The 26,082-nt window shown below is 39.1% G+C and overlaps 1 protein-coding gene across 2 annotated transcripts in view; it reads right to left on the bottom strand.

Moving 5' to 3' along the window:
- The window catches only part of abca2 (ATP-binding cassette, sub-family A (ABC1), member 2), a 72,112-nt gene that overhangs the window by 33,558 nt on the left and 12,472 nt on the right, over positions 1–26,082 (bottom strand). For both annotated transcript variants that reach the window (XM_067520965.1, XM_067520964.1), the window contains exons 2-13: positions 16,661–16,754; positions 10,658–10,769; positions 9,653–9,816; positions 8,995–9,116; positions 8,051–8,164; positions 7,385–7,561; positions 3,868–4,089; positions 2,160–2,539; positions 1,243–1,402; positions 648–776; positions 311–478; positions 14–110 (exon numbers count right to left, since the gene is read on the bottom strand). In XM_067520965.1, coding sequence (XP_067377066.1) covers positions 14–110; positions 311–478; positions 648–776; positions 1,243–1,402; positions 2,160–2,539; positions 3,868–4,089; positions 7,385–7,561; positions 8,051–8,164; positions 8,995–9,116; positions 9,653–9,816; positions 10,658–10,769; positions 16,661–16,754 — 1,939 coding nt within the window. The remainder of the gene's footprint in view (positions 1–13; positions 111–310; positions 479–647; positions 777–1,242; positions 1,403–2,159; positions 2,540–3,867; positions 4,090–7,384; positions 7,562–8,050; positions 8,165–8,994; positions 9,117–9,652; positions 9,817–10,657; positions 10,770–16,660; positions 16,755–26,082) is intronic.

Below are 26,082 nucleotides of genomic sequence, written 5' to 3'. Positions count from 1 at the left end.
AGGGATGACTTACTGGCAAACACAGACACGTTGTCCTGGTAAGCCTGGTTCAAAGTGTAGTTGACGATGCTGTCCTCATCAGGAAAGCCCTTAAAGACATCCACACTGACCTGAAACCAAAGAGCAAAGAACCTGTGAAATCCAAGTTTATATACTTGGTGATGAGTTTTTAATCATTTAACTGCATTGTTTGTAACACACAACACATTTACTATTATTTTATTCATATGTTTTTTTCATTTCACTGCAAGTTTTATTCATAATCATTTCTTTTTTGGAAACCACAAACTGACCACTAAACTACACTGACCTTAGACATGAAGTGTGTCCAGCCGCAAGCAGCATTGTCAATTGTGTCCAGCTGCTCCAGCAGTGTGGACGTGTTTAGAAGACTGTAGTTTCCTTCTATTAGACTCTGCATCAGCTCAGTTTCTGTGTCGTTCAACAATTCAGGGTGCTGTTGAAGATCTGAGGACAGCTGGAGAGGATGGAAAAAGACCCTGAACTGAGCCTAATGTTCCAAGTGCTGCACACAGATTACTGTAACGTTATGGGAAGAGCTCATTGCACTAATCAAAGTTTTGTTTCATATACTGATAGTATTGTATTATGAGTAACATCGACAGATAAGTTATATATTAGTGTACCTGCTGTAGCCACACCAAGTGTCTGTGTAGCCGGCCCTCCTCCAGAAAAGTTCGGAGCTGGGCGGAGATGTTGAGCCACACCCGGGCGTAATGTGTCACATTCCCAACAAATTCAAATGTCTCATTTGCCTAAGTGCAGAAGGTGAACAATATTTTTCCCCAGCACATTTTATGTGAATTGAACCATTTGGTCTATTGGCCACCACTCTTGCCAAACATCATCTCTTTCATCCCTCTCTCACCCTCTTACAATCATGACTATCTCCACTATCTCAAACATCAGCAAAATGTGCTACAGATAATAATGAAATGATGAAACAATTCCTAGTGTTTGCTCCTTGGTGTCACATAATCAATGTTGGGAGTGTATTGTTCAGTGTAAATACAACTGCACATGCGTCATTACATAAAATAATAACTAATAAAAACTTTTAGTTGTATATTTTTCTTGACATATCAACCCATCCTAAAAATGATTTTGTCTGAAACATAATTTCATATCAAATAACTTTATGCGAAGAAAGTAGTTGCTCAAAGTGACTAATGAACAAAGTTGCCTCCTACACCTAAACCTTACACATTGCTGTCTACTTGCCTTCTGAATCACTTTATCCACCTGTGAGCCGATAGGGGAGTAAAGGATCTTAGGATTTGTAGTCATCAAGTGAACCAGTAGGCCCAGATTTCGTTGCTCTTTGCTGGTGAAGCCCAGAGAACTCATATTACCCTGCTTCAGAGCCTCTGGTTCAATGATCCTGCAAAAAACACAGATGGGTTTAAGGGTTATCAACTTCACCGCCAAGTCACAGTACTGTAGTGCTTAAACCACATGTCATCTTCAACTTAAGGCTAAAATCTAAGTGTCCCTGTCTTCACATCCCTGTGGCTCTGTAATTGTTGTAATTGTTGGTACAGCTTTCAATGACTTCGTCTGTATGTTTTATTCGATTTTCAAATTAGCTTTATTTATTTGGAGCCAATTCACAGCAAAGTCATCTTAAGGCACCTTATACAGTATAATGAAGTCGAGACTATACGGCTATGTAGAGAACCATGAGCTCCATTGTTTTCTAGTCTGTGTGAAGCTTTAGATACTTGAAACAATGATTTGAATAATAATATCCCATTTTTCGATTTGTTGCACTAATGGAATATATTTATATCATATTTATATATATTATGTGAATATTTACAGACTGATGATATTGCAACAAGAACAGAATTGATTTAAAAACCTGATTATGGACTGCAAATTGGAAACAAGGGAACCAAAGCAGTAAATTGAAAGGAAAAAAAGGAAAGGAAAACCGTGCATTTGGAGGCAACTCATAGAAAAGCCTTTTCATGTTACACATAGTCCTTTGACTCATATGGAAATACTGATGCAGTCATAAAACCTGCTTGTGTTTTTGTCATTCGGATGTTTGTTTAGCAATGTTATACTTCTCAGCATTAATTTTAATTGAGTTATTGCATGAGTGGATGGACTGTTAACTCTGCTGTCTCACCCACCTGTTGTTCCCACACAGTATGGGCTGCAGTCCGGCCCACAGTTGTACAAAGGCTGAAAATTGAGAATGAGGATTTGCTGCTTCCTCCTTCCCTTTCCCCCCTCCTGCTGTTCTTCCACCTTCTTCTGCTCCTTCCTCCCCCTCCTCTCCAGAGCTGTCGGTTGTGTTGGAGCCTAACACGGTGGTGTTAAGGGACAAGGTCGTATTTGTGGGGGAGACAGGAGATCGACCAGAGCAAGCTCCTTTGGGCAAGAGACGGGCCAGGCCGGAGAGCAAATCCACATCCTTGAGAAGCCTTTCTACTTCGGCCAGGTCCTTCAGTAACGCTGCAAGGTGGGACTGAGACAGAGGAACCAAAGAGCTGGTTTGGTCCAGGTGAAGCTAGTGGAAAGAGGGAGGAGAGGGAGGAAATTAGGGAAACCAATATATTTTGCTCAGTAACTACTTTTTTTAATTAAATGAAAAATTTAATTCCTGTTTAAATGTGCTTTAAATGTGCAAGATACCAGAATTGATTTACCTTAGTTTTACTTTATATTTGTAAAAAAAAAAAAAAAAAAAGAATAATAATATAGAAAATCAAATTTCAGAAATGATCGGTTTTTACTTTTCTCTCATGTTTTCTATAAACAACTTTGCTAAACAGACTGGGCTCATTAATCATTTCTACAAATTATAAAACATTCAAATCGCAACGAGATTTAAAAAAAAAAACAGCTTGCTGCTAGTAAAGATGTTTCCTTTGCCTTTGGTGTCTAAGCAGTGAATTCCATTTATGAACTATTATTTAAATCTGAATGCGGAATGCAGAACAAATGTAGTGTTTTTAAGTGGTGGGCGGGCAGTAACTGTGCCCCCTTCTCTTTGTGGACAGTGCAATTACAGGAAAATCTTTGCAATACAGGCCATATCTGACAGCTTTTCCATCCCTGTCACCTCGAAAAGCATGTCAAGACAAAGGACCTCTCATTTCACCTCTGTCTTAGTCCCTTCCAGTGAGAATGAAAGGTTGACACGAGTTGTGAAAAAATGTGGAATCTTTTTCAGAATAAAAACACATCTTCTACTCAGAACTGTTGATGGAAGAGCTGAATCAGCGGGCAGATGGATTTTAGAGCTTCGTGGCAACGTTCTTTAGAGTTTGTATTAGCAGGCTCTGTCAGAATAGTAATGAGAATGCACAGTTCCCTCAGTTACAGTCACTTCAGCTTAAGAGTGAGGTGCTGCTCCAAGTGAGGGACCTGTAAATATCTCTGGATCCTTGTTCATGAGTGAGGGTAAAATAGTTAGACTGATCAGTAATGTTATCATGAAGGGCCCTTTTGATTTAACAATTTGTTTCCATTCCAACCTTCAAAAATGGTCATGACTTTTTGACAGTGGCCAAAAGCATGAAAAGCACCTAAAATAATTTCCTTTTGTGGGGTACCTGAGCTTAAAGATAGGGTTCAGACTTTGGGCACCTGGAGGTCTCTTCCATGTCAAAACAATACAGTTACCCTATTTGTGCAAGCAGCTACACATAATTTGAATTTAATTATTTAAATATAGTGGTATTTACCGGTTCTGCTAATTTAATTCTTTATTCTTTAAAAAAGCACGAGACCACAATGCTTTGACATCAAATACCACTGATTATTTTTTTCAATATTTTTTCTTTGTAGTAGAATAATAACTTCGGATTTTTCGGGCGAATGTTTCAGTTATACCTTCTCAGTGATACTCTGTGTGTTGATCTGCTCTCTCAGCTCCACACTCATCTGCCTGAAGCGGTCTGTCCTTTGACCCTCTCCTCCACTGCACACGGCACTGCGATAGGTCTGCAGCATGGGTCGCTGCTTTTCGGGCACCATAAGAATCTTACTGAGCTCACTAGCACCGCCTTTGCCACAGGTGAAGGCCTCCAGCATGGCCCCAGTTAAGAGGACCCCCTGTGGAAGACAAAGTGACTTCACTTGTCATTGTCTTGTGACTGTGATAGTAAGAACATATTTGAATATTAAAGGAAAAAAATAACTAACTGCTAAAACTTAAAAAATCTTAAGTTATTTTTTTAACGAGTCACAGAAATGGTCTAAAAGTCCTTAAGTCAACTGCATAACTATATGAGGATCATATACACTCACTGGCAACTTAATTAGGTACACTAGTATAATCTAATGTAATCTAACAACAACAGGTAAAAATGGGGTTTAGACATAGCGACTGTGGTGCAGGAAGGTAGAGGCGGTGGAACGTTGTTCCATCCCCTCCAGTCCCATGTCGAAGTGTCCTTGAGGAAGACAATGAACCCAAACGTAGTTGCTCCCAGTGAGTGTTGGCCAGCTGCAAAGCAGCTCCCCCATCGGTGTGTGATTGTGAGTGTGAATGGGTGAATGAGAAGCAGTGTAAAGCGCTTGCCAATAGGTAGAAAAGCGCTATATAAGTGCCGAGATATTAATTTTTGAGAAAAGAGGCGGCATATGATATTTAATTATTTATCAGTAGTTGTTTAGAATACTAAAGTTCAACTAATTGAAATTGGTGTTCTCTGCTTTGAGGCAATAAAAATAAAAGTATAATTGCTATTTATTTTCTCAAAAATAAATACATCTAAACCCCTTTTTTAGCTGTTGTTATACAGCAGGTACAACAAACAAAGGCTGCAATTTAAAGTACCCCTTTACTACAAAATACTTTAGGTATTTTTTTTATTCTAATCCTGTTACCCTGTTACTCCCCGGAGTTTGCTTATAGTTATCAAGTAACAACTAATATGTTCTGTGGATGTAAACCATTGTTACTAAAAAGTACACAGTAGGTTCACAGTTGGTGAGGAATGTTCTAGAGGTGAAAACAGTACCAAATAGGTTGATGAGTCTGAAGCTGGAAATTGAAGGCCTGATATGTTCAATGTTGTTAGTGGTTATGCCCCACAGGTAGGATGTGAGTTGGGAGAGAAAGAGAAATTCTGGAGTGAGCTAGATGAAGTGATGCAGAGCATCCCCAGAGGTGAGAGAGTGGTGATTGGTGCAGATTTCAATGGACATGTAGGTGAAGGGAACAGAGGTGATGAGAGTGTGATGGGCAAGTTTGGTATTCAGGACAGGAACGCAGAAGGACAGATGGTGGTAGACTTTGCAAAGAGGATGGATATAAGAGCGGAAGTAGAAGCACTCAGGTGGACGACATCTTGTGCCGACGTTGTAATCTGAGAGAGATCCGTGACTGTAAAGCATTGGTAGGGGAGAGTGTAGCCAGACAACACAGGATGGTGGTGTGTAAAATGATGCTGGTGGTGAGGAAGATGAAGAGGACAAAGTGGTGGAAGTTGAAAAAGGAAGAATGTTGCGTAGTTTTCAGGGAGGAGCTGAGACAGACTCTGGGTGGTTTGGAGGTGCTTCCAGATGACTGGACCACTACAGCTAATGTGATCAGGGAGACAGGTAGGAGGGTACTCGGTGTGTCATCTGGAAAGAGGAAAGTGGACAAGGAGACTTGGTGGTGGAACGAGGAAGTTCAGGAGTGTATACAGAGAAAGAGGTTAGCTAAGAAGAAGTGGGACACTGAGAGGACTGAAGAGAGTAGACAGGAGTACAGGGAGATACAGCATAAGGTGAAGGTACAGGTGGCAAAGGCCAAACAAAGAGCATATGAGGACTTGTATGTTAGGTTGGACACTAAGGAGGGAGAGGTGGATTTGTACAGGTTGACCAGACAAAAAGATAGAGATGGGAAAGATGTGCAGCAGGTTAGTGTGATTAAAGATAAGGATGGAATTGTACTGACAGGTGCCAGGAGTGTGATGGAAAGATGGAAGGAGAACTTTGAAGAGAAGAACAAGGGAGATGTGCAGAGTTGTGGCAACTACAGAGGAATAAAGCTGATGAGCCAAACAATGAAGTTGTGGGAAAGAGTAGTGGAAGCTCAGCTAAGGGCAGAGGTGAACATTTGTGAGCAGCAATATGGTTTCGTGCCTAGAAAGACAACAACAGATGCAGTATTTGCTTTGAGGATGCTGATGGAGAAGTACAGAGAGGGTCATAGGAAGTTGCAATGTGTCTTCGTAGATTTAGAGAAAGCGTATGACAGGGTGCAGAGAGAGGAGCTGTGGTATTGTATGAGGACGTCTGGAGCGGCAGAGAAGTATGTTAGAGTGGTGCAGGACATGTATGAGAGCTGTAAGACAGTGGTGAGGTGCTGTAGGTGTGACAGAGGAGTTCAAGGTGGAGGTGGGTCTGCATCAAGGATCAGCTCTGAGCCCCTTCTTGTTTGCTCTGGTGATGGACAGGCTGACAGATGAGGTTAGACAGGAAACACCGCGGAGTATGATGTTTGCAGGTGACATTGGAATCTGTAGGGAGAGCAGGAAGCAGGTGGAGGAAAATCTAGAGAGGTGGAGGTCTGCTCTGGAAAACAGAGGAATGAAGCTTAGCCGCAGCAAGACAGAATACATGTGTGTCAATAAGAGGGACCCAGGGGGAACAGTGAGGTTATGGGGAGCAGAGCTAAAGAAGATGCAGGACTTTAAGTACTTAGGGTCAACGGTTCAGAGCAACGGAGAGTGTGGAAAAGAGGCGAGTGCAGGCAGGTTGGAATGGTCGGAGAAAAGTCTCAGGTGTGTTGTGTGATAAAAGAGTATCAGCGAGAATGAAAGGAAATGTGTTCAAGATGGTGGTGAGACCAGAGATGTTGTTCGGCTTGGAGACAGTGGCACTGAAGAAAAGACAGGAGGCAGAGCTGGAGGTAGCAGACCTTAAGATGTTGAGGTTCTCTTTGGGAGAGACGAGGATGGACAGGATCAGGAATAAGGACATCAGAGGGGCAGCTCATGTTAGATGTGTTGGAGATAAAGTCAGAGAGTCCAGATTGACGTGGTTTGGACATGTACAGAGGAGAAACTGTGAGACTATATCAGTAGAAGGATGCTGAGGTTGGAGCTGTCAGGCAGGAGGTCTAGAGGAAAACCAAAGAGGAGATTTATGGATGTAGTGAGAGAGGACATGAAGTTAGTTGGTGTGAGAGAACAGGATGTAGAGGACAGGATTAGATGGAGGCACATGATTCGCTGTGGCGACCCCTGAAAGCGGAACAGCCAAAAGGAAAAAAAGAAGAAGAGTTGAAAACATCTGTGTGGGACCCGAAGGCAGTAACATCCAAACCTTTGCCCACTTAGTTCTGCTGCCTATAAGGTTGCATACTCTGAAAGCAAAGCAAGGTAGAGGTGGCCTTAATCAGCAGGTATACCTCCACTTCCTGCAGGCTCTGCTGTTCATCTCCCTGAGTTCCTGGAACTTCAGTGAGTCCCAGAGCCTGAGACATCAGTTTGAGCAGAGCCTGCCTATGAGCGGCTTTCAGTCGGTCACGCAAGGCTTTGTGTATTAGACCTCCACTCAGACTGTGTACATTTCCCAGCAGCTTCTCCTAGGGGTCGGGGGGAAAGGAGACAAATACAGTCTTGCTTAGTGCAAACACTTAATATTAAAGCTGTATTAATGGGAAAAGGGTGAGTTTTTCAATTAATTAGTCTATGTCCAAATCTCTTTTCACCAAAATTGGAAGAAAAAAGCAATATGCAATAAATATTTGCAATGTCAGATTTCCTGTTAATTAACTTTTTTTTTTTTAACACACAGTTTTTTGTTTTCTCTGCGCCAACTTTTTTGAAGTATGTTGCTGGCATCAAAGACATAGTGAGCAAATTGAATAACAATCCATTTTCTCTGTTTCTCTGTTATCTTTGTACTATTTATAATCAAAAAAAATTGCTTCAAATGATTAGCAAATAATTGCATTCTCTTTTAATTTGCATTTTTGCACGGCATCCTTACTTTTGTGGAAATGAAGTTTTTACGTACTAAAACACCCATTTCCCTAGTGTGTAAAAGTTTGAGTCAGTATATATGAAAATACCTTCAAATGAGTAACTTTATCTCCAGGTTTTTGTCTGGCCTCTTTTTCTGCCTGAATCCAACTCTGGGTCCCTCCTCCATCTTTGAGAGACGTACCAAAGATTAGACTGTGCACCTACAGGACACACACACACACAATGGATGAACATAAGCATTACATGTAACAAGAATGCTGCTTGTAGGTTGCTGCTGAAAACCCTTCATTTTTCTAACCATCTCTCTGGCATTAATCCCACTATAACAGAGAGGTTTATCTAGGTGTGCTGTCACTACATATACTGAGCCACTTATTTCATAGCACAGGAGCTTGAAACAGGTCAACGATGCAATAAAAGACATGATCATTTACGGCGCTAACATTGCAGTGCATCACTGGTTCGTACTCTGTTCCCTTTCTCTCCACTGCAGTGCACAGCATGTCACTGTATTCCAGCCTGAAGCAGGCCAGGAAATAACCTCAGCATGTCCCAGGAAGACGCTAGTTAGCCAGTGCAGAGCTGCACTTTATGCCAAGCTTTGAAAAGCGTATAACAATGATAGTTGGCTATTTATAGGAATAGCTGCTGTTCCATTGCATAATCTATTGTAAAATGTAAAGGAAGAGATTTAGAGATAACAGGATGTAGTTTTTAGTGAATGTTTTTATAGTTCTAAACAGCTTCACTGGTTTTAACACTGAAATGTAAAGAAATAATTCTAAAACAAATGTGAGTTTATTTAATCAGCAGGTTAATCATGTAACCACCAACACAATGCAGTGTCTAAACATGTTTTCAGTTTGTTGATTTGAAATTATATTATGGATTAAAACATCACTCTGAGTAATTCTGAAGTAGCCATCAAAAACAAAAAGTTAAATGCAAAGACGTGCAAAGAAAGCGCTGAACTAAGAGGAGCAAAACAGTGACATAATATAAGTATGTTGGTAAAATCAGAGTGATTAACCTCTTTGATGCTGACTGGAGTGTTGAGCAGCAGGCTGCTGGTGGAGTTGGACAGGGAAAGGTTCTGGACCAAGAACTGCTGGAAAACTGACTGGTTCTTTAACACACTGGCAAGTGTGAAACCTGCATCCAGACACACACACACACACACACAAACATACAAAGACACAAATTAAAATATAAAATGTTAAATTCAGCTTTTCCTTGGTGGCTACAAATTTTATTAACTCAAACAAAAGCTTTGACCAGCTTTAGAACAAACCAAACAGTGATCAGTCTGTACATGAAATCTACTTCTCATGTGGACAGAACTTTCTATGAGGACAACATTTTATAACAGAATACAGAATAGTCAGTGTTACTTACTCAGTTCTAAACTTCAGTGTAGTAGTAGTAGTGTATTTTTGTTAGATTTACTACCATTTTGTCTTCTCATATTTATGCAGAAATGGAGAAACAAAGATTCACAAACTGTCAAGCTTCCACTGTCATACAAGTTACATAGGCTTGGGACATACTGTGGCATTGTTGAAATTTATTGTGGAATTTAACTCTTGGTTAGCGAACTTCCCATAAGTGCCCATAAGTTTATTAAAAGGTAACAAATGTGAACAGGAAAGTCCTCACACCAATGGATAAAACATGGCCACGTTTCAGACCTTGACTGTTGTTGAAGTTGTAGTCTGGTGGTAAAGGGGTGGAGCTGAGACTCTCCAGGTGCTGCTGCAGGGTCTCCAGCTCTTGACCCAAACCAGGCCAGTCAGACGTGAAGAGTCGGTTCTTTTCAACCACTTCACTGATCCGCTCTAGCAGCTGGGTCACACTGAGAGAGGCAGATTTAGACATGATCAAATGCATAAAACTGATTTTAGTTTTATATGAGGAAAAGAAAGTGATAAGGAGAAAACGACAGAGCAAACAATGCATAGGATGGGTAGATGGGTAGAAAAGCTCTAAAGTTTGGCAGGTGCAGCTGATTAGTTCGCAAGTACTTGTTAGTTTCAAGCCATGTTCAACAGAATCTAAGATAAATAATGTATTTATTTGACCGTATTATCGAGTGAATAAATTAAGCATTTCTGTCAGTTTACAACAGCAGTTTTTTTTACTTACAACACTAAACTAAAATTCAACATGGACTAATTTTACAGTTTCTATAGGTTTTAGTCTTACAAAAAGATAAATAGCTTTCAGCTTGTCCCGTCAGGGGTCGCCACAGCAGAACATGTTCTGCAAGTTGATTTGGCATGAGTTTTTTGCGGGGGATGGGTTTTGAGCCTGCTACTTTCTGCATTCCAACCCAATGCTCTACCACTGAGCCACCATGTCCCCCAGCTTTTAGTCTAACATATGGTGGTATTTACAACAAAAATTATGGTCTGAACCAAACCAAAGATATGAATAACGGTTATAGCTCTAACCCTGATGGATTTAGCTTATGATTCTTGATTTTAATTTATCAAGCAGTCTTTGTTCTGAAAGTTCCAGCATTAAAACTGGTTCAACTGTTGTACCAGATTGTCAGACTTGCTCTATTACATAAATAAGAGAGTTGTGTTTTCTCACTAAGATTCAAGGTTGGTCTGAAGATGGCCACAGTCTTATCTCAGTAACGAAACAAAAAAAGAAAAGGATCACTGAAAATGAAGGCAACATCTACTCACGTGGAGTTCTTGTACTGCAGGAAACCAAATTCGTCCCTTTGTCCATCTGGGCACAGTGACTGCATTATGGGAATGATGCCAGCTGAGGTGAGTGGGGCTGCGCTGTAAAAGGCTGGACACGAGGGAGGAAAAAAGGTAGGACAGAAAAAGAAAAGAACCCAACAGAAAAAAAGAGAGGATGTGGCAGAAATAGGAAGATGGGGGGCAAAGGAATACAGATGATACCCATGTGAAAGGAGATGAAGAGCAACAGGTGTGTTTGGGGGTGGGTGTCATGAAACAAAAAAAAGAGAAGATCAAACAGGACAATGAAAATGAAAAAGAGGGAGAGATTCTGTGTTAGAATGCTGGAAAGGAGGACAGATGTCACCAGCAGCCGCCTGAGAGGCAGTACAGCAGCTAACGGCCAGAGAGGCTCCCACGTGTCAATGCTGCCTATCGTCATGTGGATGCACAGAGATTTTCTCATGATAGGTTTTGTCCAGAAAAGCTGGCTGGACAAGCTCTGAAAGAAACTCCACTTTTATGTTTCCATAGTTACTGTGCTGCTGAAGCTTATGTGCGTATGACGGGATCCTGCACGTCCGCCCACAAAACCACTTTCTATTGTCCCACAGTTCACACTCCATCTCAAATCATCTACAGTATATGTTTAAATTAACACACTAAATAAATAACATGTTTCATACTTTGGTTTTATTCACTTAAAACCAATTTAAGAAACCTTCAGGTGTAAATAAATGAACAATATTTACCGACTTTATTTATATACCAGACTTTTTTTACACTGGTGATTCTGGTATCGGATAATAGTCAGGGCACCTGACAATTGTTTAAAGACACACTTGAAAACTGTAAAACTATTCTTTAAACTGTCTTTTAATAATTTCCAAAATCTACAGGTCTATGGAGAATAGAAAGAAATAAAGCCAGAGAGTACTTCAAAAGCTTGAATAACTCTCAGGAGAAATTATACACTCCCCTCTGTATAATTCTAACTAAATGTAGTATTTCTTTGTTGGACTTTGGTATTAAGTGGTTAAAAGGTTCAATAGATATGTTGATTGCGCTTCTTAGCATTCTTCAATATGCTGTGTTAAATAGATTCAAGTTATTAAAAGTTCAGCCATTAAGTAAAGAATGGTTCCTGAATGTGTTCCCAGAAGAGAAACTAGTACTGAATTGCCAGCACTTGCACATCTGTTGTTAAACTCCAGAAGGATTTAAGTGGCCAATAAAAACCCCACCTGTCATTGGTCCTATTCAGATCAAAATCCACATTTGTTTTACCTACTTCTGAGCTTTACAGCCATGAACTTCTACTTCTACCACAAACTAATAACAATGTGGGTTACTGGCAAAAAGAGTGTTTCAGCAATTAGCAATTAGTTATCTATTGAATGTTGAACAATTTCAAATTAAGTGTGAATAATCGAAGATGCCAGATCCTGGAAAATGTGCAGACATATGGGTCAAAATATTGAGCTCATTGACATCTGTCCTCTCTGTGCAGGTAACTGAGAATAAAGGACCAGCCAAGTTATAAAAAACAGGTGAGAATGTAAGTTAAACATTAACTGTGGACCCAGCTTTAAGTAAACACACTTTATAGAGCATTGAGTATTAGATGAACAGCAATTCACTCATTTTAGCGAGTTATTTTTCTTCCCAGAACACACACACACACACACACACACACACACACACACACACACACACACACACACACACACACACACACACACACACACACACACACACACTGCACATTAGGGACTGCATTTAAAATAAGCAGTAAATATAATTTAGCCTAGTTTAGAACACTGTGAAGGAACATAATACACAGAAAGCTTGTTCAAACTTTTGTAAAATGTAAAAGCCTATTTGTTTAAAAATGTTACAGATCATTCTATGTAACAATTTTCAAATCAATTGTGAACAGTTGCCACCGCAAAGCTTAGTCTTTTGCAGACACCTCTCCAAAGATACATGTGACCACATCTAACCACAGCAACGCAAGCAACAACTCACAGATGAACTGACATGCACATCTTCCAAATTTCAGCAACCTTACTGGTTGATCTAATTTCAGTAAGAATGCTACAGCAGTTACAGGAGTGGATAGCAGACTTAATCTAGTTTCCTCTTCAAGGTGTTTGATAGCATTACCCATCTTTCGCTTGCCCGTCACCTTTACACACACAGGTAAAGTTGAAACCTGGAAATTACTTATTTAGTGGCTCATAGAACTTGACGGTCAAAAATGTAAATTTGCTCTATGGATGTCGGTTAATCAAAAATCAGAGATAATCAGATGTTAGTGTTGTCAAACAAATGATGTAAGCCCCAAAAAGTCTCGTACAGTACTTATAAAAACATCCTTTAAAGGCTTTAAGGGTAGAGACCTTCTTGTGCTTTTTGTTACTACAACGTCTACTAGTAGTGTAACGGATCATGTACAAGTCACCCCCCACAGTTTGTCACACATGAGATCATCAGACCAGAAACCTACTGTGAGGGAAATTTCAAAATTTAGGTAACACTGTTTCACTGTTTTCACACTTCTCACAGACCCACTATCAAACCTGCTTACACCAGTGCCTCCTCACGTTTTGCTCCGCAGCAAGACATCCTGTCTCTGGCCACACAAAGAAGTGATTAGGTAGATATCAACTATAAAACTACCTACACCTGAACATTTGCTTCCCAGAAGGGAGCCCACGGGAACCAGCACAAATCATCAATCTCAAGAACTTAAAAGACTATGAAGACAAAAGGACAAAGTAACATGAACTTGTTAATTAAGACTCCTGACCACATTGTATGAAGGTTGATTTGCATTGACTCATCCCTTTGTTCTTTGTGTGAACCCAGCTGTTGAGTTGTATGTATAAAAGGCTGAACAACCTACACATCTTGGTCAGATTGGCCCGCTCTAGAGTGTAGCTCTGTTCTGCTCTGCATGTTTCTCTATTTGCTGATTAAATTCACCGTTAACATTCACTTGTAAGTTGCCTTTTCGCCTCCTAACTTGCCTTACAGTTTTTGCCACGACACCTACAACGTGAAACTTTAGGTTGGTCAAAATAGAAAACTAAATCAATCCCCTCTCCACCCAGCCCTCCCTCTCCCTGCCCTGCTGTAGCTCTGATCCATGCTCTGCACTCCACCACAGTCTGCACAGTTCTTCAGGCATCCATCCTTATTAAATGAAAATAGATAATCATGCTAATAAACGTTTTACCCTCACACTGCCGCATTGTCTAGACACTGTGCCCGACAGTTCAGAGAGAGGATGTTCCCCATGAGATGAGATGGGACAGGGACTGCAAAGAGATCTACTCTCTTTTCAGAGAGACATGCTGTGACACCATCATCTTAGTGAAAAACCATTTGAAGTTAGGTCAGTTTTTTTCTTTTTTTTTAGTACTTTTTCATTCACACACAAGTTCCTTAATTCTTTAAGTGTCCTTCAAAGTTCATATGCCATAAAAGGAAAGTGAGTTCCATCCAATTTGCCCCCACACCTCAATCCAAAAAATTATCCGATCTCTGACATGAGAACTTTGAAGTACAAGTACTTCTTTCTTGTATTTAAATACATTTTTCATGTATCTGTACTTTACTTAAGTACATATAATTATGGCTACTTTGAATTTTACTTCACTACATTTAAGAGCAAATATTTGTACTTTTTACTCCACTGCATTTCTAATATTGTTGCTTTACATGTTCCAATCACATTACTTCACACATTTCATGATTAACCACTTTGTCAAATTTTATTATGTAAATGAGTCACAAGCGACACAGGATTAAAAGACTTTGACATTTGCCATATTTGTTAGTACTCAAAGTGAGCTCAGAAATTTTCCTTTTCGGTTTGTTTGCTTGTCTACGGAGATCTGCATTCACCGTTTTTGAGTACTTCATCCACCACTGATGTGATCTTTGATATCTAATCAAAGACTTTTGTGATCCAATAACCCGCCACTGAGATACAGAAAGCAGTGACCCTTTAAGCATATGTACAGTAGTATGGATTACAGTAATCACAAAACAGGATTAGCACGCTGTGGTTAAGTTACCTAGGAGATCAAAACATTTTAGTGAATGTATCATGTTAGCCAGAATCAGGCATCACAATAAAATTACATGATGATTACACTTACACACTGCTCCATCCAACATGTTGAGAACATGCATCATGCAAAAAAGGAAGAAACAGACAGAAGAGACAGAAAGGGAAACAGAAACAAGACAGATGTGAAATAAAAGAACAAAGACAAAAAACATTAACATAAATAAACCGGGTGTTGGCAACAGGAACTCCTATTTATACTGTATGCAAAAAAATCAACTACGGACAAAACAACATAATACTATAAGGTGAACTACAAAACTCAGCAGTTGACACAAAAAAATAAAGCACACGATGAGAAGCAGATAATGTAAGAACACACACAGCACAGAACTACGCTATATCATGATCTAGGAGTCAGACGTTTTCACTTGATATATTAAAAACTAATTGTGCAAATTAACAGAGAGAGGACAGAAGACATCATAGTATATAATGCCAGTGCAGTCCTCCACCATCCATTCTCCTCAATCCACCCTCCTCACTCACTAAGTGCCTGTCAAACTATTGCACCTATTTAATATTTTGCTCATAGTTTCCTCTTAATATGGTACTTTTTAAAAAATTAGATTTGGCTGTTTTTGTGGTACTGTAGTGTTGGGCTTTTCCTCCTCCACAATGTGGGATGTTTGGATCTTTGTAAATGTAAAATAAGCCTTTTTATTGAAATGCATTAATTTTGATTTTTGGAATTACACAATAAAAAAAACTAAATAGAAAGTTAATTTATTAACATCCCAATATCCCATGATGAATTTACTAGCGATAACAACCCCTGCTGCATTCTGCTGGACTCTTTGCTGAACTTTTTTGAGATGGCCTATTTTTTATTTTTTTTTGTTTGTCCTCACGTGAGTTCAGGGTCGCCACAGCAGATGACTGTCCGCATGTTGATTTGGCACAGTTTTTACACCGGATGCCCTTCCTGACGCAACCCTCCCCAATTTCTACCGGGCTTGGACCGGCTCTGCACAATTTCCTAATAATTATTCATTCATTCATTATTCATTCCTGAGTGCAGGTCTTTCTGCACCCAACTGTCTTTGACATGCAACGCCTACAGTGAGCATCTAGACCATTCAGCACACTCTAACTGTGCTGCATCAACTTTCACTTTTTATTGTTCAAACACAGAAAATCTGAACACTAAATACTAAAGAAAGGATACAGAAAACTACTGTAAAAAGAAATCAAATGCAAAAATGTTAAATAAGAGATGCTTAGTCCATTTGCTCCTGTCAATTAGGTCACAGAGTTGTCATCAACATTACAGTCACTGTTTCCCGCATCTTTTATAGATGAGGAAAGACTGATCCCTGATTGAAGGATTTTGCGTAGGTGGTTGCACACATATACTGTATATTAGAGATTCATAATTTTGCAAGTAATTTCTATCAGCTGGTAACATGTGTTTTCCTTCTGTTTGACCCAATGAAGTTTCAGGTCACTGAATGACGTGTGTGTTAACTGTTTTGAAAAGGTGTAACAAATATGTACAGCAAATGGAAACGTGTTAACACATTTGCAAATGATGACTTCTGCTGTGCTAAAAAGGTCATAATTATGACTAAGTGGATGCCGGTTTCAATTAACACATGTTAGCATCTAAACAAATAATTGTAACTGATGTTTAAAGATAGTCTGAAAATGTTACAATAATTAAAAGCAGTATTAATTCAGGTTTTCCATTTTTAATTTAAATACAATATCTGTACTATAAAATACATAAATCTTCTTTCGTTATTACTGTAACAAAAACAGTGTGTGCATCTTGAAAAATGAAACCAGACATAACAAGAGGTAGGGTATTAATATGTTTGATTCCCTGTTGTCCCTGTCCATGTCCTACTATGTCTACCTACCTTCCTTGACGGGAATCGCTGGCTTCTTCTGCCTGAGGCCCAGGAGGATAAAGAAGAGGACCAGGGGGATGAAGATTTCAAATGCTAGCACCCACTGGAGGAGAAAAAGACAGAAAGCTGATATTAATTGTGTTGCATTCCCAATGAAACTTGGCACAGTCAGGTCCAGTTTCAGTTTACTGATCCTGCTTATAAGGTTTCCTCAGTCATGGCTCTTAACCATAAATGATTATGGATCTTGCTGTGGAATAAATCGAGTTGGGCTACTGTCACATATCGATCCCCTGCATCAGACAGAGAGAGAGTGTGTAGGATGTGGAGTCTCCCAAATCTGCTGTCAAAACCTTTCCACCATAGTGCTGATTTTAAAACAGGACCTGTAGTGTTTTTGCATTTGTGAATGTTTGTCCTTTCTTTACTTTTTGTCCACAAATGGCAACTGAAGTACGAACACACATTATGCCACAATGAATAGTAGCTTCTGTCCAGCTGGTGAAAGCGGATGAACTAACATTTTGTATCTGATAAGTAGCACAAAGTCCACAATGTGGTGAAAGCGGATGAACTAACATTTTGTATCTGATAAGTAGCACAAAGTCCACAATGCAAATGGTGTTTCCATTGTGTTGTGTCATTATTGTTGGAGTAAGAAACACACTTGCTGGCTGAGAATTCAATTATTCAGCCTCTCAACTGGACACACAACAGACTGCAAAAACTGCCAATTCATAATTCCCACTTTTGTCTGGAGATATTTAATGTCAGTGAACACACTTTTTTTTTTGGTCCAATCATACTGGACAATTCTTCTTTATACAGTTTGCATCCAGTGCTATCATCTTTGAATAGTGGCTGAATGTAATTATGATTTTTGACAGTCATCAGTAGGTCATTATAAGTATCATAGCTTTTCTCTAATTGAATAGTCCCCACTGTAAATTATTAAGATTTTTTACATTTTAATTCTTTTGATGTTGGCTTGCAAGTCTAAACCCAGATATACGTTTTAAATTAAAACTCATATAGACTGAAGTATTATTAATAGAGTAAATCTGAACACTAGAGATCAAACACTGTGACTGTGATTAGATTATTCATGTAGCACAAGTGATTTTAATATGACTATGTGGTGCAGTGACAGGTGTACAGTTGTTACAGTTTTCTTTCAATCCTCTTGACTTGCTTCTGACCATCATGGAAAAGATGACCCAGACAAGTTACGGCAGAAATGAGCCCTAAAACCCAGAAATCTGTTAACATTCAAAGAAAAACAAGTCTATGCGTTTCTTTCTACGGGTTATTGCTTGAATGCGTAAATTAAGGTCTGTAGTCAACAGATTTTCACATTTTATTGTCTGACTTAAAAATGTTAAGTCAGAGAGTGACATTTAGTTTTTGTTGATGAATGTTTAATTAAGACTCATCAATAAAAACAACATTATTGTTTAGTTTATACGTGTCTTAAAAAAGACTGTTGGCTAACCAAGTGGCTAAATGAGACTACATGGTTGTGTGGAACATCAAAAGTCATCAGGGTGGAAACAGAGACTTACATCTACTCGATAACCTGTCTTTACAGCATCACTGAGTTTATAACTCACTATCACTAACTTCATAAGGTCACAGAGGAAAGGGTTCTCTAGAAGATTGGACGTTTAGTGACGTGATGATTAAGTGTAGTTCCTTTATAGCTTTATGAAGGCTTTTTCCTTCAAAATAAGACCCATTCTCCATTGTTTACACAGAGAATCCCTCAGCCCTCTCTCAAAGCTTCAGCCAGTCTCCTGGATTCTGGCCTTTGCAGGTCTCTTCTAGAACTAAATTCTCTCTGAACTGTAATGATGTGCGTAATTACAAAGCCAAAAAGGTCAGTGAATCTTCTCCAATGAATTATGATCACAAAGATTCTGTGTGTCAGATACGACAACATATCTTGTTACACTATCCACACAGAATATCCAGAACCATGATATCTTTGTGTGTCTGTCTTGAGTATCCACATACAGACACACTGTTAAGGTCACGACAAACAAATAGGCCTTTTATAGGAGACAAACAATCAGTGACACTCATTTGGCAAAGTAATAAAAGTTGCATTTATGAACATACACAGGCCCCCATGCACGCACGCACACACACACCTCTTGTATTATTATATTAAGAATGAAAACAACACATTTGAAAACAACATTGATCTCTAGTAAGTAAAGCTTCACACAACAATACAACCTCACAACAAACTGACTGTACTGCTAAACTTGTGCTAAAATGATATTTATTTCTTGGAAGAAAAAAGGCAGCCATTGTACTGTATTTGAATACTAAAACAGCAAGCTGCTCTATGAGAATGTTGAATCCTGCGGTTTCGCTGCGCTTCCTGATTTACATGTTAGAGGTCAGCTTTCCTGCAGGCACCAATTCACCATCACTGCTGCCAGGATCTCATCTGCCATGTCAGCTATATTTTCGGGGAAAGTTATACTAATTAATATTATACCCACATAGATCAAGTGACTGTCATGTAAAACTGTGATGTCCCCCATAATAATGTACCCACAGCAACAAAATTGCCAGCGACCTACATTACAAAATTGGTTTAGTTTGGAAACAGCTGGGATAAACACACTGTAAACCACACATATGGCGCCAAACTGCAGACAAACACGATTATCATAGTTAGCTGGCAAAGTTGAGTACTTAGCAGCTAAACAGACAATTTTTTTTAACCTATCCTGCTGTAAAAGTTGAGTGAAGTTGAAGTTATTACAACCAACAGAAATGTGTTATTATGAAACAGCCTGTCGCAGCAATGCGAAGCATAGCATCAGCAAACGACAAAGGACAACGACCTTTTGCTACCAACCGATTCCCAGCATGTTAGGAAGTCCACAGGGTGGTTTTAAGGTTGTGGCGGACAGGGGTCAGCATAAACACAGTGACTGGTCTGCGACCCCACAGGTCCATACACAGCAAGCTGCGAGTCTCCATGTTCTGACAGCTGTTGATCTTGTTCAACGTTACATTTCCCCAATGCAGACCCCCGTCCATCAAAACAGTAAAAGTATAAGTGTAGTAGTGGTATTAATATTATGACTGATCTGTGCAAGTCTAACTATGTGACTGGAACTTGTTGTAGTCTTGTCTGACTTTGTAGTAATGTCACTGCATTCCAAGACCTCAGAAATTACTTGGTGAGTAAAATGTTGTTACAACTAATAGAAAAATAGGACCTACATTGCAATAACCTGCAATTATCATTCAACAATCATCCCTGTAATATGGAAATGGTGCCGCTAAAACTGAATATGCCACCAAGATATGCTCATGCATGTTTCACACCGTGCCTACACACACATTATGAGTCATTAGAGCTGTGTGATACAGTGCTGTGGTGAACAGAAAGATGCCCCTCAAAGAGGAATTTTATTTGGTGCCTTACTCTTTTCAGCACACCACAGACCTGTGCATTTCATTTATTATGCCACAACATTCATATAGCTGTGTTATTGTTATCATATAGCAGAGTAATGTGGAAAATAAAACTGTTAATTTAATCATATTTTTGACCATGTGTCCATATCTGCTCTCTTTTCAGTGATGGAGTTGCATAACAAATGTTTTGAGGTAAATATTAAATATATGTGATGCAAAAACTGTATGTAGTGTATATGTAGCCTAACAATATTTCAAAAACAACATTTCAAATATTGAACTGCTTGGAATGGGTGAGCTGTTTGGATGCAGCACGCATGCATGGATGCAGTGCGTTAACAGGGACACAGCAATGTAAATGCTTGGTGGACATAATTTGTCTGTAACCTCATCTCAGACAAGTTGTAGATTTATTAGATGCACCTGCAGCCGAGACTCATTGTTTTTCTGCCTAGGACCAGCTCCTTGCAAATTGTGTAACAAAAAAAATATTTTTTCTTAGAGTGGATGTGGTTGAGGAGATACATCAGCAATCTGGTAACCTGGAAGTTCCTACTTCAGTTCTTTTGTTTAGGGACTGGTATCAAACTCCAAGTTGTTATTTGCACTGGCATTAAAAAAATGTAAACCAAGTCCTAGTTTTCAGTTAATTAGACACACTAAGCTAAAACTGAAAGCTAAAAATGAGTCTAAAATGAACTAGGACATGCAAGGACTCTTCTGCCAAGTGAGACCAGCCTGTCCTTTCAGCATCTAGCAGCTCAGCTGCAGAGGGACTGACCAGTTAAGTTCACCAATATAGGAGATAAAGCAGTTCTCTTCTGGGGGATTATATATAAACCAAACAAATGATCTGAATCTATAGTTTCTTTTTGTTTAATAAAGGTTTACAGATTTCCCAATAAAGCATTTTTCCTTATTTTAAATGAGAACAACTCAATTGTGAGAAAGGAATTGTTTCAGTAAACCAATCAGTGCAGGTGGGCAAAGCCTTACTCCCTCCATCCTTGAGTAAGACAAAGACACCTTTATAACTTTATAACCTTGCTAACCATCCCAAGATAAATGCTGGGGCAGTTACCACGAAGAAGCTGCATCATAAACTCACTCTCTAAAGTACCAATATAATGCTCCCAGTTTAAAACTGCCCTCTTTTACGTTTTAGCACAAAATAACAAATTGACAAATAGTCACTTGATTGTTTAAAGTTATTTTGGTTTAAAGGTAACATGTAAAAAATGTCTGGCTTGTAGCATCATCTGTCTAAGTCGGTAAAAGCCTACACAATGATTTACATGTGTTTAACAAAAGGGAACCAGAACCATGACAAGCAGGATACAGGATTTGTGAACACACTGCCAACGTTCAAACTAAATTTATGAGACCCGTTAAGGTCTTCCTGTCTGTCTAATAGGTCTATGACGTGTCTAAAACGCAATAAAATTATTTTATGACTTAACTTCTTGAATTCTTTGGGAAACTTCAACTCAACTTTAAACTCAAAGCACACTTACTCACATATGCAATAAAATGCAAACATGTCACACCCTGGCACCATCGCCACGCCACACACACAAAAGCACACAAGCCTCTGCTGATTCTTGAGTCATTGTTATTCATCATCTACAGAGTGTTCTGTGCTGCACGCTAGTGACGCAATTCAAAAAATTTATGTCAACAATGGACCTAGTGTTTGATACATGCAGACCGGGCAGGAAGACACACAAACACTGGGCATAATTCATTGCCTACTCTCCTGACCCCTTACCCACAATACTAAATGTCTAACCCCAAGACTTACCCTAACTCATTCTGACTCCGAACCAAGTGCTAATCCACACAATGTACAGCCATACAACCACAAACACACACAGGCTCATTTGCTGGTAATGCTTAATAAAAAGAGTTTCATTTCAGAGGAAGCTTTCATCATGCATTGTTTATGAGTCGTTGGATTAATCCCCCTTTTATCTCCTGCAGACCACTGTTATATTGTCTCTGAGTGCATCCTTGACCTTTCATGGGTCTTTATTACAGAGTATTTCATGAGAATTGAGAAATGAACAAATTATCTTTTTACTTGGAAAATAGTGAGGAGCACAGCTGAAAAAGAGCCGGAGGGGGAAGGAATGTTTTCACGCCATTTTTATGGCAGCAATTACCAGCAAGGGTTCAAACTATTAACCCTGCAAACCGCTTTTACACACAGTCTGGTAAAAAAAATTATGTTTTATCAACAATAACTAATGATACATTTTTAAAAAGTCAAGCAATGATTATTATGTCTGTATGAGTGCACAAATGTGTTGTAAACTGCTCATTTCAATGTTTTCCATGTGAAGATGCACACGGTACTGTAGATTCATGTGATCTGATCAATTCTTTAATAACCCCTTAATGGCAATAGGGCTATTTCGTCATTCCCATGACAAAAATTAAGAAAGGAAGGTGTAACAGTAGTTCAGAAAGGGCTGATAGAGAGACAAAGTACTTGCTTTACAAATGACTTATTCTGACAGGTACAATGAAGGATGTTCTCCTGGACAGTGGCCTACATAAAAACCCTGAGGCAGATGTTCAAATACAACACACACACAGTTCTACTTCCAGACTCACACTCAGACACATGAACACTACAGGGGCACATTCAGCCACATCTGTAACACAAAGGATGTCTACGACTGCTGCTGATCTATTATTAAGCAGATATTTATACGTAGTTGAATTATTAAGAGGGCTGATCATGACTCTGCAATAAGATGGGCCAGGGGATCAGAGACCAATGAGGCTGGACAAATATAGACCAAGTGTTTCCCATTAATTATATAGACTGTAGCGGCCCACGATACAGTCTAATATGTGCCGCCATTGTCTCAAAATTAACTAAAAATATTTTTCTACTTCTTATAAAAAATTATAACATCCATAACATTGTTTTTTGTTTGTTTCAGAAAAGCATCTTAAAATACACTATATTGCCAAAAGTATTCGCTCACCCATCCAAATAAATGAATTCAGGTGCACAAAGCAAGGTCCATAAAGACATGGATGAGTGAGTTTGGTGTGGAAGAACTTGACTGGCCTGCACAGAGTCCTGACTTCAACCCAATAGAACCCCTTTGGGATGAATTAGAGCGAAGACTGCGAGCACTGTGTATTATGTATTTCATAAACACACTCCTAAACCTCGGTGAAAATCTTCCCAGATGAGTTGAAGCTGTTATAACTGCAAAGGGTGGGCCGACGTCATCTTAAACCCTAAGGATTAAGAATGGGATGTCAGTTCATATGGGTTTAAAGGCAGGTGAGCCAATACTTTTGGCAATATAGTGTATCTTTAAAGAGCATTAAGGGCATGGATGCATTTTCCTTCTTAACAACATAATTCAATCAATGACTGCACTTTAACTGGTAAGAGGCCAAACTAAAACTGTTGTGTTTGATGCAAACAGGGTGTCTCATCTCCAGTCAGCTGCCAAACCCTTCCTACCGTATATACTGAATACATCTATACACCTACAAACAGAGAATAGACTCAGATTAAATGACACATTTAGGGCTGGATTCAGGTTAGATACATAGCTGTGCCCCTATTTTTTGCTTTCTGTAGTAACACCAGTACCCCTAAAAATAAATGTAAGGATAGAAGTTTATTACTAGGGTATAAACTTGTTTCCAAGAGAGCACAGCTCTTCACCCGCCAGAGACTCACGAAATCCTGTGGGAAACACTGATACATCAGTGCCAAAACAAATCATATGAATATAATAATGGATTATGTTATTTAATTGTGTCTAGTGAAATAATTAAATGGTTTAAAGTCAGGTGTACGACTTGCATACATACAGTTAAAGCACCAGTCTAGATTTGGCTTGCAATAATCCCAAGGCAGTATCTGTTGTTTCTGACTGGAGGGGAGTTGTGTACTATTAAGCCATATTTATGGACAGCAGACCTGTTTGGTAATCAAGCATCAGCATGTAGCAGAACAACCGCATAAACCCGCATTAACTTGTAGAAGTTAATATTGCAAATCTACACGGGGGTTGGAGACAGATTGAAAATACTTCACACTGTTGCATTAAAAAAAGTGCATCACTAAACATTTGTTTAGGATCATCCATGTGCCCAATTCTTCCAGGTGTCTCTATCCAAATCGACAGGTAACCGGGGCAACGGCTGCATGCATGATGCTGTTTTCGGCTGCAGAGAACACAGACTTTTCATTTTAAAAAATTAACATTAATTAGCTACAACTAATCTAATTAGCCACTAGTAATGGCATTTTAACCAGTGACAAAACTATCAGAACAATCATCTAAAATAGGAAGCCTGTGGCCTTTTTGTCTATTTGAAAGTTTTAGGTAGGTGGCTTGGGTATCTGCATACGTTTGTTTCTTTGTATTTCCAGGACGAGTACATAGAGATGGAGATGCGGAGTTTAAGTAAGTAAATAAGTTCTCACTAAATTAAAGTTTGCTGCAGGATGGAAATTAATTATGTCTGTTGTCTGAGTATGAGCCTGACTGTCCTCCTAAAATCCTCCTACAATAAATTCTAGAACAGAAACACGTGCTTTCACACAAATTAGAGTGAAAGCATACAGTACGTTGTACTTCATCTGCATTCACTGCTGTGTCACCATGTTGTCTCAGACATCCACTTCGTGAGGTCAGAGTCATCTCTGCAGGATGATATGAGTGTGGGCACACACACGCACACACACAAAAAAACTATTCAAAATTAAAGAATATTGCAGTTAAGGTTTAAATCTGGACTGAAGTGATAGGAACGTGTTTGGTTGTAATACAGTACCTGGCACTGTTTAGATTTGAGACTTTAATGTGCAGAATCATTATTGCATCTTAAAAACTAGTGTTCTTTTAACAGGGGAAAATTCCAGTTTCTAATACTCGCTTCAAGTATTTCCTACTGTCAATCATAGTCATAATCATTTCATCATCACTTCAAGAAATAATGTCTAAGCAAATTACAATGAGTTTTTTGCTGTCTGTGTCAGCATGGTGGAAATTTGCTCTTAAAAAACTAAATAAACCAGAACAATTTCCTGCTTTGTGTTATTGTTCAAAATCTTTACACTGGACGGACAACACTGCTGAGCACTCAGCAAATAATAGGAGACTGGCTGTGTCAGTGGACTGGCTGTTGTCCTCATGTCCTTGTTACTACTACTGATACTGAACATACATGAGGCTTTGCTGTTAGTTGAATGACTTGTGTTTTTGGTCAACAGTCCTGATACTGTGAAAAAAAAACAAAAAACGATTTGAGATTTGTGATGGTGGATGGGGTCAAATACAAAATTCTCAGGGGTCAAATTTTTAAATTCCAAGTGCTTTTGAAGCTCTATCCATTAGTGAGCCACACTCAGAATTCAACTCCAGTATGCTAAGAAGCATTAGCATAAGCCCACACTCAGCATTATGGTGAGCGTGTATGTAAGTTGCACTACAGGCAGATGATGCCTAATTAATGTTACTTCCACATGTGCAGAACATTGAAGTGCTCTTAAATGATAGGAATATGTATAAAAACTACTTTCATTTCTTAAAATTAAAACCAAACTGTTTAAAAGTGCCTATAAATAAAAGCTGAGAAGGTTAGGGGGTTCCAATTCTCCCCCTCTGCTGTCTTTGCTGGGAGGATTGACCTCCTTCTCATGGGTGTGTCATCTCAAAAATACATAACAAGTGCACAATTTAATTTGGCTTCAGAGTTTAAAGCTGATGAATATGAATTTGTCCTGTGGTAATGGAGCTAGAGGACAGTCAGCTGGATGGATTAACAGGAGCCCGATAAAACAATGTATACAAAGCCAGGAAGTTACTGAGCATGTTTACCGGAGTAAATCGATTTTCTCGATGGCCGAAGTCGTCACAAACTAATTCAATGATCTACAAAACAGGCACAAATGTTTCTGTCTGTCCTCTCATAGTGCATGCGTGGTCAGACACACACACAAACACACA

The sequence above is a fragment of the Channa argus genome, chromosome 11 (genome assembly GCF_033026475.1).
Source record: "Channa argus isolate prfri chromosome 11, Channa argus male v1.0, whole genome shotgun sequence".
NCBI classification, from domain to species: Eukaryota; Metazoa; Chordata; class Actinopteri; order Anabantiformes; family Channidae; genus Channa; species Channa argus.
Note: the sequence above shows the minus strand (reverse complement) of the source record. Positions and strands in the feature narration are given on the sequence as shown.